Raw genomic sequence first — 18,894 nt, 5'->3', positions numbered from 1 at the left:
GGGGGGGGGGCGCGGCCATAGAGCGGCGCGCGGGGGCGGGCCAGAGCGCCCCGCAGAGGCTGGCGGTGGCGGCGGGGGGTGTCGCCATTTTGGACGGAGGCGGAGAGCGGGGCGGTGGCGGCGGCGGCCAGGTGGGGCCGCGGTCGGGGCCGGGGCGGGGGGGGTGGCAGCGGGGTGTCACGGCTGGCCAGGCCGCGGGTGGGTGGGTGGCAGCTGGCCGGGCGTTGCTTGGCCGGGCGCTGCCGCGGGAGACGGTGGGTGAGGCTTGGCTGGGCGTCCCCACGGGTGACAGCGTCTCCACGGGTGACACTGCGTCGGGCAACGGTGGCCCGGACCCCGCTAGCGTGGCTGACCCCAGCCGTGCCCTGTAGCCGGCTAGGAGCCCCTCAGGAGGGCCCTGTCCCTTGCCGCTGCGGCCCGCTTCTCCTCAGGGCCATGGCAGACGCCGCTTCACTGTGACCTGGCAGGGAAGGGGAGCGGGCGGCCGTGGGCCAAGTGTGCCGTGGCAGCCCTGCCACCGCCACCGCCCCGTGGGCTTTGCAAAGCCCTCGTCCCAGCCGTGCCTGCTTGGCGCGAGTCAGGGGGAGGGAGGCTTTCCTCGGTTTCCCAGCTCATCGCCTTAACGTTACGGCAACCTCACGGCTGAGCTCTGGTTCCCTTCTCTGAAAGAGGGAGGCGGGAGAGTCCAGGTGAATCAGGCTTCCCTGGGTAACCCCAGCACCAGGAGGTGTCAGCTGAGCAGGCTGTGGGCAACTGAGGGTGCTGAACAGAGACCCCATCCCCCCAAAATAAACGGTCTCAGGCTGGCTGCCAGCGTTTCCCAGTGCAGGTCACTGGCTGGGTGGGAGAGGCAGCAAGCGTGGCACATTTCAGGGGGAACTGGTGTATTTTGCATGTCATTTTCAGAAGCAAAGTGGGGAGGTGGGGCTGGGTGAAACTGAAGGGGCCTTGTGATCTGGCTGGCAGGCACCCACCTTACTGCGGACTGCCGCTGGCAGCGGCTTGCTGTCAAACTGGGAGCGGATGCGCTGAGACGCTGCGGAGGTTTGCTTGGGCTTTGGTATGGGCAGCGTTTCCATTAGTGACTTGGATGTATTTGTGTCACACCATCAGAGCATGCCTGTGCTACGAGGGCTTGTCTGAATGCAGGAGGGTTTGAGCTGCAGAAGTTAATTCAGTAAAACCAAGTACCGCAGGCTATGCTCAAAGAGCTCGCTGTCCCAGCGCAGCAGGGTGCTTGCATGCACGATGCAGGAGGTAGGGTGGTCTTGTCTGCATGGGGTTTCGGATGCTACGCGCTGGAAAGGAGCCACCGCTTGGGAGAAACCTCAGGAGGCGTTTGGAGAGCGTGACCTGTAAGGGACAGCCAGAGGGACTGGATTCCTTTTAGAGAAGAGAAAGGGAAGCTTTCACATCTGTTAACACCTGAACGTATCTCTCAGGTCTGTCTTGGTACAAGAGGATGTTTGGCCTTTCCTACTTTCCTCCCTGTAGATGAGAAGTAAGGGAGCCTTAGCGGAGATACTGGGGAAGAAGCTCCTCAACAGCAGGTGTAGTGGCACAGGGGCAGGTTTTGTGGGGAGCTGGCTGAGCCTCCTCCGGGGCAGAAGGGGAAGATGTGATCGTGCCCCTGTACTCGGCACTGGTGAGGCCGCACCTCGAATACTGTGTTCAGTTTTGGGCCCCTCACTACAAGAAGGACATGGAGGTGCTGGAGCGTGTTCAGAGGAGGGCAACGAAGCTGGTGAAGGGCCTGGAGCACAAGTCTTATGAGGAGCGGCTGAGGGAACTGGGGTTGTTTAGCCTGGAGAAGAGGAGGCTGAGAGGAGACCTCATCGCGCTCTACAACTACCTGACAGGAGGTTGTAGCGAGGTGGGTGTTGGTCTCTTCTCCCAAGTAACTAGCGATAGGACAAGAGGAAATGGCCTCAAGTTGCACCAAGGGAGGTTTAGATTGGACATTAGGAGAAATTTCTTTACTGAAAGAGTGGTCAGGCCTTGGAACAGGCTGCCCAGGGAAGTGGTGGAGTCACCATCCCTGGAAGCATTTAAAAGACGTGTAGATGAGGCCCTTAGGGCCATGGTTTAGTGGACATGGTGTGTTGGGTTGACGGTTGGACACGATGATCTTAGAGGTCTTTTCCAACCTTAATGATTCTATGATTCTATGTCAGAGCAAGTGGCGCAGCTCATCTGACCTGGATCCTCACTGAGAAGGGGTGTGAGTACAGGTTAGCTGTCCTCTTGAGCTGCCTTTTAGCCCTCAGGATTTAAGAAATACTTTAGTAATTGCTCTGTAATGTTCTAAAGCCTGGCTTTGGCTGGCAGCCTTGCCTGGCACCCTTCATATAACTTGATCTTCTAAACAAATCCCCAAATGTCGCAACTAAGCGCATGGAGCAAGGCTGGCTGTCCTCCTGCCTTGCCCTGCAGAGCCTATGATCAGCGTGGTAAGCTGAAAGCTGCAAAATAAGCCTGGGAAGGGGGCAAGAACCCCAATCCATCTCAGCTGCTGGAAACTGGGTAAGGCCTGAAAAGTCCCATGTAGCTTGCGGTGGCTTTGTTGTTTGTCCCAAGAGGTGTGTAGTTGTTCGTGGCCTGGCGCTGTATGGCCGTGACAGCCCATCTCCAGCTGCAGAGTGGCACTGGGGTGGCTGGGGTTGCCCTTCCCTCGTCGTGTGCCTCTGGATGGCCGAGCAGACGCCGGAGCGCTCGGGGTAGTGCTGCTGGTTAGGGTCACAACAAGCGAACCTCCTCGCTGCGCTGTGCCGCAGCTGGCATGGTGGCTTGCCTGGTGAATCGTAAGTGAATGCCGTCAAGAGCTGAGCTTTTTGCAGACATCACGGCATTAGCCCCATGCCTTGGCCAAGCTCCAGCTTGGGCGATTCCACTCGGACATTTTAAACACTCCTGTCGCCTTTGCCAGGCACAAGGCTCTGCTCTTCTGCCTGTGAGCTCTTGGAGGCTTGTTGGGAGCTGTTTAACAGCTGCTATTTTCAGTCTCCGGCTGTTTTCTTGCTGGATGTAGGGGATTTGTCTGTAGAGCCTGACTGCGGGACTGTGAAAGAGGCTCTGTTAATGCCAAGCAATTGATTTGCCAATAAAGGTTGGCTTTATTTTTCCCGTCAGCCCCTCTACTATGCCGGCTGCTGAGGGCTTGTGTGGGATGCAGTGTAACTAGTATCAGTTTTGGAGTGTAATAATTACCAGCTTAACTGGAGTGATGGTTCATAAGGATACGGCTATAATTAGGTCAAGCTGTCTTGTTTGTTAAATTCTCCTTCAGCTCCCAAACTTGGCAATGGGAATGAACTTTGGGCCTTTTTTAGGATTGCTGTCAGTCTCCCCTGGCAAAGAGCATTGGGAAACAGAGCCTTCGCTCCTCTCCTCACGGCCGGAGCCCGTGGGCACAGGCACACTGCAGTCCTCTCTCTCTCACAGGGGCTGCTGAGCTGTCATGGGGAACACCACCAGTGAGCGAGTGTCTGGGGAGCGCCATGGCTCCAAGTCCCACCGCTCGGATGGTTCCGGTGCCCCGCACCCTGCCAAGGAGCACCCACACAAGATCATGGTGGGCAGCACCGACGACCCCAGTGTTTTCAGCTCCCACGACTCCAAGGTAGGGGCTGGCCACTGCTTTCCCTGTCCTGCCCTCTGGGGCCCTGGCTGGGGCTTCAGCTCACTGGCTGTGCGGGGCTGTGCTCCCAGCCACGTGAGGGGTCTGTGGAGAGCTGGGAGGCTGGAGGAGCTCTGCAATGCTCTTGTCTGGGATGTGCAGGTGGGCTGGTAGAGGCCAGGGGGAAGTAAATGTGGTCCTGGTTGTCTCTGTGTCTCAGTCAGGCTCTGGTTTTCTTTGCTCAGATTCCTGGGGACAAGGAGTTTGTGTCATGGCAGCCAGATCTGGAGGAGTCAGTGAAACCATCCCAACAAGCTCGTCCCACTGTCATACGCTGGGCCGATGGAGGCAAAGAGGTCTTCATCTCCGGATCTTTCAACAACTGGAGCACCAAGATCCCGCTCATCAAGAGGTAGCCAGTCCCTCAGGTCACTCTATGTTCTCCTACGCTCCATTGCAGGGAGTGTTTTCCCTTCTCTGTGCTGGTTGCTGTTCCCTTTGCTCACCTGGCTTTTCTCAATTCACTCAAGTTGGAGAGTCAGAGCACAAATACGTAGTCAGCTTCTTCCCTGGGTGGTGCTGCGTGGTGGTGGGAAGTTGTGGAACAGAGGGACAGGACAGGATGGGCCACTTTGCTTGCCCAGCTGGATGTCACGCAGCATCTAGTCCTGCCCTGCCCAGGTATGCAGCAGTCCCCTGGAAGCTGTCAGCTCTTCCCTTGGCTGTGGCCTTCCCCCATGCCTACTTGTGTTGTTGCCAGCAGGGGTTATTTGTCCTCACGTGTCTTCCTGCCCTAATGATGTTCTCGCTATTCCACAACACATCTGTGATTTCTATGGGAACAGTGTGTAGGACTCAGGGCATAATCCCAGAAAATCTGGAATGGGTTTATCTCAATTGCAGGCTTAACAGAGCTGCTACACTTGCTGCCCCCATCCTACAATGCCGGTGCGGGGTTAGATGTGTTGTCCATACATCCTCTCCAGTGTGTCTTGCACAGGGTGTCTGCCACACCGATTTTCCCTGGGCACACAGGGCAGGTCTGCACGCTGGCCTGCCTCCTGTGCTTGTTGCGGCTGGACTCTAGGGGTTTGAGCCACGCTAGTGCTCTGAACACTTGCGTCTCTTGTGTCTGTGTCTCAGATCACTGATGATGAGCAAGCCTAACCCTGCATGAAGGTGTTAGGGTGGAGGGGCTGGACAGCACGTGAAAAAGTGCTGTTTTCTGGGACCCCATGGAAGAGCAGCATCTGGAGCATCAACGGGGTAATGCTGTTGCACGTCTGTTCTCTCTGCACAGCCACAACGACTTTGTTGCTATCCTGGACCTCCCAGAAGGAGAGCACCAGTACAAATTTTTTGTGGACGGCCAGTGGGTCCATGACCCATCTGAGGTAACGCTCAAACCTTTACCCCTGCAGATCTTGTCTTCTTCAGGGGACTAGACATGATGTAACTGCAGCAGAGAGGGAACAGGAAGAGCAGAGGGTATCTGCCAAAATGAAAGGGGCACCTCCATCCCATGAGTCCTTTCAGAGGCTGGTTCCTCTGGGCTTAGACATGCTGTATGGGGCAGTGTCAGGGAGGTACTGAGGGGCAGGGAAGCACCAGAAAGCCTTTAAGCCCCACTCAGAATTGGCTACATGGGAAGATGGGCCATGGGGTCAGCACGCACTTGCAGGTTCTCCTCCAAACTGAATCACGCGGTAGCAGCGTGGGAAGGAGAGGACACTCACCCATCGGCATGTAGCAGGATGGAGGATGAAGATGGCAGCCTGGGAAATCCTCCCAGGGTAAACAGCAGAGATCTGCAAGCATAGAGCAGAGCTGGCCACTGGCCACCTGTGTGTTAATGGCGCAGCAAAGACAGCTTGGGCTGGGAGGATCTGGGAAGCATCATGTGTGCTTCGATGGGAGGTGAACATAGGAAGACTCTTACCTCCGTTCTCTCCAGCCTGTGGTCACCAGCCAGATGGGGACGATTAACAACCTGATTCACGTCAAAAAGTCTGACTTTGAGGTGTTCGATGCTTTGAAGGTGGATTCCCTGGAGAGCTCAGAAACCTCAGGTCGGGGTGAGTTTTTGTGGCATTACAGCTTTGCATGTGCAATTTTCCACCTCCGCTGCTCTGAGGCTTGCTGCTCTGGGGGTGAACAGACCCCCTGAGCAGAGGTGTGGGCCTGCACCCGGGAAGAGTAGTGTGTAGCGTGTCCTCAGCAGCCCACAGCTGAGGCCTCATCGCCATGGAGGGGCTGTGCTGGTGTAACTTGTTCTGTGCTAGCACCGTCCCAGAGCAGGGTCAGTGCCTGCGCGCAGCCGAGGCAGCCATTTCAGACTGGTGAACGCCAGGAACATCACCCTTTCTGTCTGCTCAACTGTGAGTAAGTCATCTGATCTGGGGTGCAAGCTAGGCGAGAGCAGGATCCAGGTTATTTTCAGCAGCCCCTCTTCGTTTTCATGCCAAGGTAATTTGTACTAGTGCTAGCACATCAGAAACCTCCCTCTCCACTTGTGTTACAGCCGCAGGTTAGGTTACCATGTGGACACCAGCAGGGCTGGCTCGGTGTATAATGCTGGCAGGTAGCTCAGTCATGTTTCGGTCCAGGGCGCTCTGAGTGCGGCCTGCTGTCCCTAGTACAAACCCCGTTTCAGATACAGCCTCAGCTCCACATCCTTGCCCAGCCTGGGCAGGAGATGCTTTGTTGGAAAGAAGCTGGCAAGCAGCAGAAGCTCCAGGGAGGTGGAGCCCTTCCAGGTGCTGGCTGTTCCAAAACATTTGGGTCAGATGTGGCTGGGAGATACGGCCAGTCCAGCTTCCAGTGACCACAAGCTTCCACGGTCCCTCACACGGGCTGAGCAGCTGCTCAGTCTGGACTTCCCATTTGCCCTTTCCGGGACCTCCTCATCAGGCTGACCTGCGGCACCAAGGGCGCGCAGGCGTGCTGCTTGCTGTGCCCCTGCAAAGGGTACAGCTCTGGGGCAAGACGGCTGGGCTGAGAGCTGTGGGCAGGGGTCTTGGGGTGGATACCACATGGTGCTTGTGTTGGGTCAGTGCACATACCAGCTTACAGCCCTGCTTGGAAATGCCCAGGGCTCGCCTGGCTGCTTATTCTGCTGCGAAAAGGCTGAGCTGTTGCTGTAGGATACATGGCCATGGCTCATGAAGATGTTTGTGCCTGAAAGACCCTGCTGGGTCCTTCTCAGCGTCTTGGGAGCTGCTCTGTCCTTGCCAGTCATGCTTAGCATTTCATGTCTCCTTCCGTCTCTTCTCTTTAGACTTATCAAGCTCACCACCTGGTCCTTACAGCCAAGAGATGTACGTATACCGGCCTGAGGAGCGCTTCAAATCCCCACCCATCCTCCCGCCTCACCTCCTCCAGGTTATCCTCAACAAGGACACCAATATCTCGGTGGGTACCAGCATACTGCCTGCACACAGAGAGCCACACTGGGGTTGGAAGGGGAGTCCTGTCTGCAGGGAGCCTGGTCTCCCCTTGGCTGGTGCCTGGACCTTGCCATTTACTGGGAAAAGCATCACTTTTCACATTAACCACCCTGGTTTGGCCCCTTGCTCTGCCTGGTGCTTAGCTGAGATCTCTTCCTGTTCAGAACAGCCAGAGACACCAGCAGCTCAGATTGCCTGAGATGGCAGCTCCCTGTGATGGCTGGGGCTGGGGGGTCAGGGCTCTGCTGTTCCCCTGTGACACTCCTCCTCTTCTCTTAGTGTGACCCAGCGCTGCTGCCCGAACCCAACCACGTCATGCTCAATCACCTCTACGCGCTCTCCATCAAGGTAAGGGCAGGTCCCACGAGGTTGCTGGGTGGGGGAAGGCGAGCTGCTGTGGCTCCCAGGAGCCTGCAGCGCCTGCAGGGAGCAGACCTGGGATAGCCGGGGGGTGGAGACGGTGGTGCAGGGATGGGAGGACACACGTGAGGACAGCTTGGCTGCCCGGTGGCATGCGCAGGAGTGTAGGTTATGGTCTCCTCACAGCCCCCAGTTCCCTGTAGCTGCCTCCCCACAGCATGGTGGAGCTGGGCGGCCCTGGGCTCTCTTGTTGCATACCAGACCCTTCCCTCACTCTGCCCTGGCTCCCTGTCGTGGATGTTGGACATGTCTCGCTGGCTGTGAGGCTCAGGACAGCAGGGATGGGGCTGGGGCTGCTCCCCGAGCCCACAGAGCCCTCTTCCCGACGGCTGCCTTGGGCGTGCTCCGCTCCTGGGTCGGTGCAGCCAGGCTGCGCTGAGCTCTCCCACCTGCTCCCACTGATGCTGTGCCTCTGGTAGGACGGCGTGATGGTGCTCAGTGCCACGCATCGCTACAAGAAGAAGTACGTCACCACGCTGCTGTACAAGCCCATCTGAGCCGGGGCCTCGCCCACCCCCCACGCAGGACACGAAACGCCGCTTTGTCTGCACACACTGGGCCACAGGACTGTGTGATAACTGGCCACTGGCTCCAGCCTCGAACCTGGCAGGGACACAGGCCTCGGCAATGAGCCCAAGGCCGCTGGGGCCTGTGACACTGTCCCATCCTACTGGTGTGGTTTGATTTAACCCTTGGTTTCCGCCCACCTACAGCTCCCCTTGGCTTCTGTGAGTCTCTGGGGCCACTTTGTTTGCTGCTCATCAGAATAGCCTTTCCTTGCGCCCGACACGGAAAGGGCTTCACCCTACCCGTCTTCTCCAGCCTGCAAGGGCCCCGAGGCAGTCCTGGCACTGCCCCCAGTCCAGGCCTCCAGGAAACGTGTCCTACCTGCTGAAGATTGCTGTGCTATCCTGGTGATGAGCCTCCAAGGCCATCTTGATCCCTAGGGGATCTGGGACACCCCAGCCTGCCACCTGCCCCCTGTCCCGCAGCCCTGAGCGTGGGGCTGCCCCCCTCGTGCTCTCCAGCTTCGAGGAGGGCTCTCGGCTCTGGCTGCAGCCCCAGCCCTCTGCCAGGTTCAGCATCGAGCCAGCAGGAGGGAGAGTACAGCTGGACGCAGCCGCGCTTACCTGCTGCCGGGACAGCACCGTCAAGGACTGAACGCCTGCCCCATCCCCAACATGGAGTGCTTCTGTGGGGCACGGCTGACCATCGCAGCCAGAGGGGCACCTGCGCACGCCCATGCTGGAGGGGGCCTGGGGAGAGCGGAGCAGGGCAGGTACCCCAGGACCCTGACTACACCGCCTGCCGCCGGAGCAGTGCCATGTGACAGGGTTTTCTCTATTTATTACAGTATTTATTGTTCTCGGTGCTGCTGGCCTGGTATTTGCGGGGGGCTCTGGAGCAGTGAGGGAAGGGAAGGGAGCACCCAGTGGGGCGCAGAGCTTCCCTTGGGGTGCTAGGGTGGGGCTCAGAGCCACCCCGATGGGGCCAGCCGGTGCCTATGGCACCCTGCGCTGCGGGTAGCTTGGGGAGGGGAGAGCAGGGCTGCAGAGACGGGCATGCCAGAAACACCGCAACCCAAAGGAAACCTTTATTGGGGACTCTCCAGCCACTGAACAGAACATGGCATTTCTTACATCTTCCTCCCGCGTTGGGGCCCCGACATGCCCGGGGAGCCCCCAAAACGCAGCTCCGATACCTGTATCTATATACATTTACATACATCCACGAGCGGGGATGGGTGTGCAGCAGGGTTACAAATGAGACCAAGTCCCAGGGCATGAGGGCTGTGACGCCCCACTCTAAGCACCATGGGTGGATGGGGGCAAGCGCTAAAGCATGGGGCAGGCAAAGCCTGCTGCCGCCAAGCAAAGGCAGGTGGAGGGCACGCAACCACCACAGCAGCCCAAACCCACTGTGTAGCACCGGGCACCCCAGACCCCTGTCCACCCCAGTAGTCCTAGAAGTAGCAGGGACAGGGTCCGCTCCAGCCCTCCAGCGTGGCATGGCTCGGCAGCCAGCAGGCTGTTCCGCAGCCAGGGGCATCACTCCCTGCCCTGCCTGGAGCTCATGCGACAGGCAGGGCCTGCTGGGCCTTCACCTGGCGAGAGAGCACATGTGGCAATAAGGGGGAGCACTGCCAGGGCAAGGCCTGCACCAGAGGACAGGACACGGGCATGGAGGCTGGGGACAGCCAAGGAAAATGGGTCCCTGTGTGCCCACACACACACGCTGCACCCAGCTGGCCCCTCAGCACCTCCCGTCAGCTACCACTCTGCCAGCAGAGCACAGGGTGTCTGCCATCTGTGCCCATCCCCAGGGCATCAGGGCTCACCAGGGCAGGGGGACCTGCCCCTATGCTGCACTGGCTGCCAGGGCAAACTCACCTCCAGGTTCGTCCTGGCCTTGCGCAGCACATTGTGGGTCCTGGTCACTGCGAGGGGGAGAGAGAGATGGGGTCAGTGAGGTCCCTGTGCTGTGGAGCCACCCCAGGCACACAGGGACCAGGCCAGCTTGGCCATGCCACCCTGCAGCAGGATGCCACCCGGGCCACATACGCTGGTTCACAATGAACTGCTCCATGCTGTCCTTGAGCTGGGCTGTGCTGCGCAGCCGCTTGGCCGTGCTCTGCAGAGCATCCTCCCTCTCGGAGAGTTGGGCCCGCAGCGCCGCGATCTCACCCTGTAGCGCCTGCTCCTGGGACGAGATGAGCGTGATGAGCAGCCAGCGAGCACCCAGCCCCACCGCCCTGCCAGCCCCCGGCCCGGTGCTTACCTTGCCCTGGTGCTGGGCAGGGCTGACGGGCATCACAGTGCTCCAGAAGGCAGCGAGGAGAGACGCACACTCCTCCAGGATGTGGTGCAGGGTGCTGGCACTGCCCCAGAGGTGCCCCGTGCCCGCCCACCCCAGGGCCTGTGGGAGAAGGGTGCGGGAGCAGGTGCTGCTGGGGCACCTGCATCCTGCTGCACCTGGGGACTCGCCGTGCCCAGCCCAACACTGCAGGGCAGTGCCGGCAACAGCCCCCAGGCTGGACGCTATCTGCCGTTTGCCAGCCCTGTGAGGCTCTGGGCTGATCTTGGGCTCAGGAGCCGCTTTATGCACAGCCCACAAAGCAGGGTGTGTTCCCCAGCTGCCGCCAGGCCCGTCCTGCCCACGCTTTACCTCCTTTCCTGGGAGCGGGCAGTTGGGCAGCCCGAGCGCCGGGCGCGTGAGACACATCAGCTCGCAGGCCAGTGCCTTCCCCTCCAGGACGTGCTGCTCCAGGGCCTGGTAGGTGTCCAGGCAGCCGACGACGTGAGTCCCCGTCGGTCCCTCGCTCTTCCTCACTGGTGGGTCTGCCCCACGTGGCTCTGTGGGACAAGCAGGGCAGAGTGAGGACCACTGCCTGCTCCCCCTGCAGCCCCCCCTGTCCCATCCCAGGGGCTTGGCTCTGCCCTGGGCTCTCCGTCCCTGCTCAGCAAGGGTGGTGCCATGAGTTTGTCAGGTCTCAGCAGCCCTAAGGCACACGTGTGGGCAGGCTCCGGTACCCACCGTCCATCCGCTGGGCCACCAACGTGTCAGAGGGCAGCGGGGAGAAGAAGGGAGCTACTGAGCTCGTGCCAACATCCCGCACTGGAGGAGATGGGAAGCAGCCTGGAACAAGAAGCGTCTGAGCCCCTGTGGGCGGCCGTGGCTCCATGCCTGGGGCAGCTGAGGGGCCTTCCCTCCCTCGCTGCCTGCTTGCAGGGCCACCGTGTCCCTCCTGCTGCCACAACAGCAGAGGTGTTTGGGACTGCCCAAGGGTTGCAGAGGGGCCAGGCACCCCAAGACCAGGAGCTGGGCAAAAGAGCTGGGGCTGGTGGCGGGGTCTGGGGGGGCTGGGTGGAGGTCTCATACCTGCACGCATCTCGGCAGCGGTGCCAGGGAGGCTCTCATAGACATGCAGCTCTGTGCGCAGGGTCTGCAGGAGCAGGCGTTGCTCCTCACACTGCTGCTGCAGGAGTGTCACCATGTGCTGCAGCCTGCAGAGTGGTGACACGTGCATCCAGGGCCAGCCATGCCACCCAGCCTGCTAGCCCCAATGCCCCAAACCTTACCTGTTGTTGTCCTCCTGCAGAGAGCGCCGCTCATCTCGGAGCTGCCGGCCGCTCTCTTGGCACTCGGCGAGCTCCTCCGCCAGCCTCCGCTGCTCCCCACGCCTCTGGCCCAGCTCTGCTTCAGCCTCCCGCGCTCGGGAGCAGGCAGCCAGGAGTGCCTCCTGCACCCGCGCCAGCTCTGGGGATGGAGAGCGCGGAGGTGTCACCGCCACCCCACCCAGCCAGTGCCCTCTGGGACTCAGACCCAGGACGCTGGTGGCCTGGCCCTACCTTGGGAGAGGTGGTCACGCTGGAGCCGCAGTGTCCGGTTGTCCTCGCGCAGAGCCTGGTTCTCCCCGCTCAGTTGCAGCCCTGGCTCCGGCCCCTGGGCATAGACATCGCTGGGCAATCCTGCAAAGGGGGGAACTGGTGCTGAATCTCTCTCCCGACACCCTGCCATGCACGGGGTGAGTGCCCTCCGCGTGCAATGGGGTGTGCAAAGGCTGGGCCCCCCCCCAGAGCGCAGGGCTCCCCAGGAGCCTCGGCCCCAGTGCAGCACCGTACCGCTGGCCTTGCCAGTGGAGGCCAGGCGGCGTTCCAGCTGCTCCCGGAGCCGGTCGTTGGTGCAGATGGACTCCTCGAGGCGCTGGCGCAGGCTGCGGATCTCCACCAAGTGCTCCTCCAGCAGGTCTGCCCCTGCCACAGCCAAGGAGATGGCTCAGGGCAGGGATGGCTGTGGCGCCTGCCCATGCCGTTCCCACTACCCTGCCCCATACCAGAGCCATGTCCCGCAACCATTCTGGTGCTGGGTCTCCTCCCTGTTCCCCCACACCCAGCCGGGATGCCCCTGTGCTCTCCAGCATGGACCTTACCTGTTAGCTTCTGGCTGGAGGGATACCCCGATGGCAGAGCCCCATAAAGCGGCCGGCCGGGAGGGGGTACATCCCAGATGGGGTGGGCCTCGGTGGCCCCGGGGATCTCAGCCAGGCTCTGCAGTGCGCCGTGTCGGCAGAGCGATGCCGGGGCTTTGCTGCCCTCTCCAAAGGGGCCCAGTGGGGCTGTGGGCTTTGCTGGTGCCACAGGCAGCGTCACACCTGCACGCACAGGGCAAAGCAGTGAGGAGGAGGAGGGCAATGAGCAGGAAGAAAGAATGGGGGTAAAACACACTCCCACCCCGTGCTTTTTGCCCCCTTCTCGCTCTGCCCAACAGTGCAGCCCATGTCCCCCCATGGTGATTCCCCATCATTGCCCTCCTGTCCTGGTCAAACTCGTTCTCCCTGAAGACCAGAGGCTCTCCCATGGCTTGCTGATTACATGACACGAGTTGGAGGGTCTCAGCCCCACTCCTACACAACAATTAACCAAACCAGCCCTTTCCCAGGTGTCCTAGGATGTGCAAGTGCCCACACCAAGGGCTAATGCTGCCTCAGGCTGTGTCCATCCCACCCACCAGGTCCTCTCTACATGAGAGCCACATGTCCCCATCATCCCCCAGCCAGAGTGATGGGACCCAGCCTCGAAGCAGTAGCCCCAAGGAGCAGGAGAAGGGCCAGGGTAGGACAGGCAGGTCAGAGAGAGCGGGGGACCATGTGGCACGGCACAGCACAGCACAGCACAGCACAGCACGCAGGGCAGGCAGGACCGACCCCATGCTGCAGGCATGTGCTCACTTTCTCCCAGCTGCCTCCGGAGCACCTGCAGTTCCTGCTGTGCCTCGGCCAGGGAGCAGACGGGGGTCCCGCAGCAGCCCAGGAGTGGGGTGGCTGCAGGAGGGGGGGGCCCAGCAGGCAGGAAGGGGGGCAGCCCAGGGGCCAGGGCAGGCAGGGGGGCACTAACGGGTTTGGACAAGGAGTCAAAGTGAAGGCCTAGAGACAGGAGAGAGATGGAGAGAGATGTTAACATAGCTCTGGCTCAGCCTGGCAGGGACCCGCTCCTCGCCAGGGGCACTGGGGACCCTGGCACGCCCCGAGCAGCCAAGTCCCAATGTCCGGAGGCACTGTGGGCTGGGACAGCCGATGCGAGGCCAGTCAGGTTCCAGCCTTGCAGGGCTGTGATACCATAGCAGGGCTTCCCAATTCCCAAGATGCTCCCCTGCAGCCCCAGGTGCTGTGTGCTCACCCCCCCTAGGCTGGCGTTGGGGCATGGTGCTCCATGGGCAACCACTGATAGGCACCCACTCCTCCAGGGACCCACAAACTACAAAGGGGCTACATGTCCCCAGCCCATGATTGTGGCCCCCGGGCACTCCATGGTACCTGCGAGTCGGGCGGGCTCCTCGCGGCACTGGCTGCACTCGCTGGCCACGTCCCCGTCGGAGCAGGGCTCCAGCCCCTCAGACACGAAGGAGGCACTGGTGGCAGAACGGGATGACTCAGAGGGTGGGCGGCTGCTGCCTGGGGACTCGCAGCGCTCCTGCAGCTTTGCCTCCAGGCTCTCGATCACCTTCTCCCTCTCCTGGAGCTCCCGGCTGAGCCTGCGGAGGTGGCCCATCACCAGGGCTGGCAGGGCAGGGTGACCCCCAACCCACGGCCCTTCCCTGCTGTGCTGCACACGCTCCAGCATGACACCCCACACGCCGCATCCCACCTGTGCTGCAAGGCTGCCCGGAGGCATGGGGTGCCCAGCCGAAGCCTGCGGCTCCCCATCCCCAGAGAAGAGGCAGCCACAGGATGTCCACCTGGAGCAAAGACCCTGAGGGCACCCCAGACCCTCACCCCAAGAGCAGTGATAGCCCCTGGGGTGCCCATGCAGAGCAGGTCCCCCAAGCTCTCCCTGAGTACAGGTACCTCAGTGCCAGGAGTTCATGGCTGGTTTTATCCTCCCCATCCTGTCGATCTCCTGAAAAAACAAGCCAGAGAGGAGCCAGTCAGTGTCCCCGTGCCCCAGGCTGCCCGTCCCCAAACAGAGCCATACCATCTCGAAGCGCGTAGCCCACCCAGCACAAGGTGTACGAATGGCCTCAGCCCTTCACGGCACCCATCAAAGCATCCCTTCCCAGCCCGCCACACCCCACGATGCCCAGCCCCAGTGCTCCCCCCCAAAAGGTACTTACTGGTGCCCAGCTTGTCGCTGAGCCTCTCAGCCAGCTGCCTGCCTTGGGCCAGTTGCTCTCGAAAGCCCTGGCCCAGGTAGTAGTCGATGTCGGTGCCGCGGAGGAGCTCCTCGAAGGACCGCAGGGCATCGCGCAGGTGCTGGGCCAGGCTGTGGCTCACCCCGCGGCCCTCCCGCAGCATCTGCCGCAGGTGGGAGAGCTCCCGAGCCTGCGCTTGGATCAGCGAGTCATATTTTCTAGGGAGGATTGGCAAGCAAGGGGTCCACAGGGCTGCCAGACCCCCCCAGAGAGCACAGCAGGGATGGGGTTCCACGGGGGAGTCTGTGCACCGTCCACCCCTGGGGCTCTGCCCCACTGTGCAAATGCCCCAGGACCCCAGCTGCAGGGAAAGCACGCAACAAGAAGCCACCACCTTGGGCAACCCCTGGGGACCCCCGTAGCCACCCGTCTGGCCCCAATCCCCACGGTCATACCCTGGCCAGGTGGCAGATTGCAGTTTCTTGGGCAAAACCCCTCCAGGTTTGGTTGCGGGCAGCTGCGCTTCAAGGAGGGCAACGCGGTGCACCAGGTGCTGCAGGTCACGGTGTGCCCGCAGGGCAGGTGGGCAGAGGGTGCCGTGGCTGTCCGACTGCCAGCCCTCGTCCTCATCGGTGAGGCTGTGGGCCGGGGAGGCCAGGGCCATGGGACCCGGTGGGGGCCGCTCAGCACCCGAGGCATAGCCACTGGTGACGGAGACGGAGCGGGCACGGCGCTGCAGGCTCTGGATCACCTTGTTGGCATTGAGCAGCTGCGCCTTGAGGTCCTGGATGTGCTGGCGCAGGGCCCCGACGTCTGCTGGTGCCACGGCTTTCCGGGCAGCCTTGCCCACACCGGGCATCCTTCGCCAGCACGGGGACCCCAGCTCCTCGCCCAGGCTGGGCTCACTGAATACATCTGGCTCCTCGCACTCTGCAGAGGGGACAGGGCACAGTGTCACTTTTCCATGCCAGGTGGGCAAGGCACAGGGATCCCTGGAGCCGCTGGCTCTCCTTACCGGGGCTGGTGGTCTCGTCTCGGTCAGCCTCGGTTTCGCTTCGCCCGCACGTCTCATAGCCCAGGTCCTGGAAGTCCACCTGCACTTGCTTGCTGAGCTGCTGGGCATGGGGTTCACCTGCTGGGCAGCCCGTCAGCTCAGGGTCCCTCTCCAGGCGGGATTCACCATCCCTGCCCCACAGGGCACACCAGGCTTGGCACAAACCCCCATCCCGCCCAGGGTTTAACTCACGGAGCAGGACGTGATACTTCTCCAGCTGCTCAGCTTGTGCCCGCACCCTGGCCTCTGAGGCGGCGAGCTTGTCCTGCAGCTCCTGGCACTGCCTTTGGCCCTGCGCCACCTGGGAGCGCAGCTCCGCACCCAGCCCTGGCCAGCCCTCTGCCTGCCAGCGGGCAGACGGGTGGTGAGCTCCCCACCTCCGTCACCATCCCCATCCCGGTCCCCTGTGCCCACGGCACTTACATGGCTCCCGTCTCCTCCACCCAGGGTGCCAGGGCAGGGTCTCTTGGGTACGTCATCCTGGGATTGTGCCTCCAGCGCTGGGCGTTTGGCGGGCACAGCTCCCCTCTCTGCCGGGACCCCCTGGCCATCGCTGCTGCCACCAGCCGGGCAGTCCCCGAGGGTGCTGCGGCTCTTCCGCTGCAGCCTGCGGGGCTCGGGGGCCAGGGGGGTGCCCAGCCCAGCCTCCTCCTGCTCCCCACTCTCCAGCAGCAACGTGGCTTCGCCCATCCGCTCCTTCAGCTCCGCGTTCTCCAGGCACAGGCTCAGCATCGCCTTCCTAGGGGCGCACAGCACTATGAAGGGCAGGCAGGGCCGAGACATGAGGAGCCCCCTCGAGCTGCTGCCACCCACCGGCTCCCACGTCCCAGGGCTCTTGCCTGATGTGGGAGACAGAGGAGAAGCCGGCTTCCTCCAGCTGTGCCTTCAGCTCCCGCAGCTCCTCTTCTGCCCGCAGCTCCCGCTCCGGCATGGCGGGTGCCATGCTCCCCGTCAGGGCTCTCTCAGTGCCCCTGCTTTCCTTAGGGGCCCGGGGACTGCTCTAGAGGGGCAAAGAGAGAGGGTGACAGGGACATTTCCAAAGGCTAGGACACAGTCCAGCAGTGGCGCAGTGCCCAACTCTGCCTCCCCTGTTCCTGCTGCCACACTGCCCTGACTCACGTGCTGAATTGCCACGCCGTGGGCTGCCTCCTCCTTGATGCCGTCAGTGAAGTTGGTGCTGGCATCATCAGCATCTATGCCTGTGGCCTGACCTAGGGGACAGTACAGCACAACAAGGCACTCAAAGCGGTGGCAATGGCAGCCCTGCCTCTGTCCCCTCCCCCCTGGTGATGCCTGTGGCCACTGTGGGCAGCCCCGGGGCAGGTGCCCATACATACCTGGTGCTGGCGCATTCCCAGCAGGACTGAGGTCTCCCTGCTGTCCCTGTACCCTGCCACCCCCTCTCTGCATGCTGGAGCTCCAACCCATCACCCTGTGCTGGCCCGGCACCGAGGGAGGGGACAGTCCCAGCTGCCTGCAGCCCAGGGGATGGCACCCCAGCAACTGCACCTGCCCCATCCACATCTCTGTCTTCACACCACCTTGTGCTTGCTGCCCCAACACACATGCATGCATGCCACCCACCCTGCAGCCACTTCGGAAGCCACAGCCAGCAGCAGCACGTGCTCAGGCAGGGAGCCTCGCTGGTGCTGTCCCAACCTGGCAGGAGTGCGTGGGTGCACCCCACACGATCGCCAGCTCAGGGAAGGCACCAACAGCCACCCTGCCCATGCTGCCCAAGCCCTGCTGCCGTGCGTGGCACTGGGCTCTTTGCAAGCCCTGTGCTGGCCTTGCAGAGCTGCAGCAGAGCTAAAGGGACACTTGTGTCCCATACCACAGGGTCCACCCCGCCCCACAGAGCTGAGTTGGAGGCATGCTTTTCTGCTTGCACAGAGCTCTGCTCCTGGCCCCTTGGTGCACAGCCCGGGGCGAGGGCTTGCACCCCTTGTCTAGGCAGCCTTCCTCCCACCCAGCTGCAGGGCCCTGCCTGCTCTGCTTAGGCTCAGACTGCCTGGGCTGGGACATGGGTGTACCCCCAGTCCCTCTTCTCCCCAGGCAGAAGGGAGCTCAGACAGGGCCCAAGACCAGCCCCTGGAGCTGTGCAGGGCCAGGTTTCACAGCTGCCTGTGCCCCGCAGGAGATGCAGCTGCTTTGCCCATGGCCAAACCCAGCACCATCAGGTCTGGAGCTCCCAGGAAAGGCTCAGCATGGAGTGGGGAAGTGCAGAGAGATCCTGGCAGGAGGAGAGGCCAAACATCACTGGTGAAGGAGAAGCCAGCAGGGAAGCATACAGCTCCTGGGAGGGAGAGCTGAGGCTCAGCCAGGAGCATGCCTTGCAGCAGGGCAGGCGGTTGCATAGCACCATGTGCACATAGATGGTGGCACGCTCAGGAGACCCACTCGTGACAAGCAACTGCCAGGAGGTTGCAAAAATCAGGGGCACCTCACTGCCCAGCCTGGGCAGACATGACCCTGCGTGGTGGAGCCTGTTCACCGAAGCAGCTGGATGGCCCCCAGCCATCACAGAGAAGCGCTGTTCCGGGAGCAAAACACTTAGAGGCAGCTGGAAGTGGCAGCAGCACCCCAGTGAAGAAGCAGCTCCCATGGGTGGCATTCAGCATAGCCAGAGCACAGCCCTGTGAGCCCCCAGGGACACAGCCTGCCAAGCGACAAACTATCTAGGGCTACATCTTGATGGCTGCAAGGCCCCAAAATGTGAGGGGATGTAGACCCTCAGCTGCAGGCTTTGCTGGGGGGCTGAAGGCCACGTGCACAGGGGTCTTGAGCTGGGTGGGCAGGGTGGCTCACAGCCAACACAGCTGCTCTGGGAACATGGGAGAACCACTTCTTGTGCCAGGACACAGCACCCCATTTCTCACCCTCGCCCACAGCCCCGCACAGCTCCCAGCACTCCAGGACTGGGGCAGAAAAAGGGAGCGCAAATCTCAAGGAAAAAAAGAAAAAAAAAAAGGGGGGGGAAGAAAAGGAAGGTGGTGCTGGGGGAGCAGAGAAGCGTGCCCATAGGGCAGACTGTGCCCAGGCTGCTGTTCACCAAGTGCTTGAACCCTCCATTGCAGCAGGTGCAAATTCAAAGGGACAGAGGCTGCTCAGCTCTCTCTGTATTACCAGCAAAGGAGACAAGAGATGCAACCCCAGCACTATTTTTCACAGACTCCTCTGCCTTTCACACCTAGCCTGAAGGCAAAGAGAATTAGTTGCATGGCTTGAAA

The 18,894-nt window shown here is 61.5% G+C and overlaps 2 protein-coding genes across 8 annotated transcripts in view; one reads left to right on the top strand and one right to left on the bottom strand.

Annotated features, from left to right (window-relative positions):
- The first annotated feature begins 57 nt into the window (after positions 1 to 57).
- PRKAB2 (protein kinase AMP-activated non-catalytic subunit beta 2) lies at positions 58 to 8,847 on the top strand. 3 transcript variants are annotated; one of them, XM_075156653.1, is made up of 8 exons: positions 58 to 131; positions 3,442 to 3,619; positions 3,862 to 4,028; positions 4,917 to 5,010; positions 5,571 to 5,685; positions 6,894 to 7,027; positions 7,342 to 7,410; positions 7,902 to 8,847. In XM_075156653.1, exons 2-8 carry the CDS (start codon positions 3,458 to 3,460, stop codon positions 7,977 to 7,979), a joined length of 819 nt encoding a protein of 272 aa, XP_075012754.1. In that variant the 5' UTR covers positions 58 to 131; positions 3,442 to 3,457; the 3' UTR covers positions 7,980 to 8,847. The 3 variants fall into 3 exon arrangements, with proteins under 3 accessions (XP_075012754.1, XP_075012752.1, XP_075012753.1); XM_075156651.1 differs by having other exon boundaries at positions 5,571 to 5,691; XM_075156652.1 differs by lacking the exon at positions 58 to 131 and adding an exon at positions 2,333 to 2,523 and having other exon boundaries at positions 5,571 to 5,691.
- Positions 8,833 to 18,894, bottom strand: part of PDE4DIP (phosphodiesterase 4D interacting protein) — a 27,268-nt gene continuing 17,206 nt past the window's right edge. The window contains exons 18-38 of one of the 5 annotated variants that reach the window (XM_075156649.1): positions 16,784 to 16,875; positions 16,504 to 16,664; positions 16,088 to 16,403; positions 15,857 to 16,007; positions 15,626 to 15,742; positions 15,066 to 15,540; positions 14,593 to 14,828; positions 14,327 to 14,378; positions 13,796 to 14,013; positions 13,211 to 13,405; positions 12,413 to 12,634; positions 12,105 to 12,236; positions 11,832 to 11,951; positions 11,562 to 11,739; positions 11,362 to 11,486; positions 11,017 to 11,118; positions 10,648 to 10,835; positions 10,261 to 10,398; positions 10,044 to 10,182; positions 9,873 to 9,919; positions 8,833 to 9,586 (exon numbers count right to left, since the gene is read on the bottom strand). In XM_075156649.1, the coding sequence (XP_075012750.1) occupies positions 9,554 to 9,586; positions 9,873 to 9,919; positions 10,044 to 10,182; positions 10,261 to 10,398; positions 10,648 to 10,835; positions 11,017 to 11,118; positions 11,362 to 11,486; positions 11,562 to 11,739; positions 11,832 to 11,951; positions 12,105 to 12,236; positions 12,413 to 12,634; positions 13,211 to 13,405; positions 13,796 to 14,013; positions 14,327 to 14,378; positions 14,593 to 14,828; positions 15,066 to 15,540; positions 15,626 to 15,742; positions 15,857 to 16,007; positions 16,088 to 16,403; positions 16,504 to 16,664; positions 16,784 to 16,875 (3,437 nt within the window). In that variant the 3' untranslated portion in view covers positions 8,833 to 9,553. Of the gene's footprint in view, positions 9,587 to 9,872; positions 9,920 to 10,043; positions 10,183 to 10,260; positions 10,836 to 11,016; positions 11,119 to 11,361; positions 11,487 to 11,561; positions 11,740 to 11,831; positions 11,952 to 12,104; positions 12,237 to 12,412; positions 12,635 to 13,210; positions 13,406 to 13,795; positions 14,014 to 14,326; positions 14,379 to 14,592; positions 14,829 to 15,065; positions 15,541 to 15,625; positions 15,743 to 15,856; positions 16,008 to 16,087; positions 16,404 to 16,503; positions 16,665 to 16,783; positions 16,876 to 18,894 lie in introns of those variants that run through there. The other 4 variants (XM_075156650.1, XM_075156647.1, XM_075156648.1 and 1 more) reach the window with 4 other exon arrangements.

The sequence above is a fragment of the Calonectris borealis genome, chromosome 8 (assembly GCF_964195595.1).
Source record: "Calonectris borealis chromosome 8, bCalBor7.hap1.2, whole genome shotgun sequence".
NCBI classification, from domain to species: domain Eukaryota; kingdom Metazoa; phylum Chordata; class Aves; order Procellariiformes; family Procellariidae; genus Calonectris; species Calonectris borealis.
Note: the sequence above shows the minus strand (reverse complement) of the source record. Positions and strands in the feature narration are given on the sequence as shown.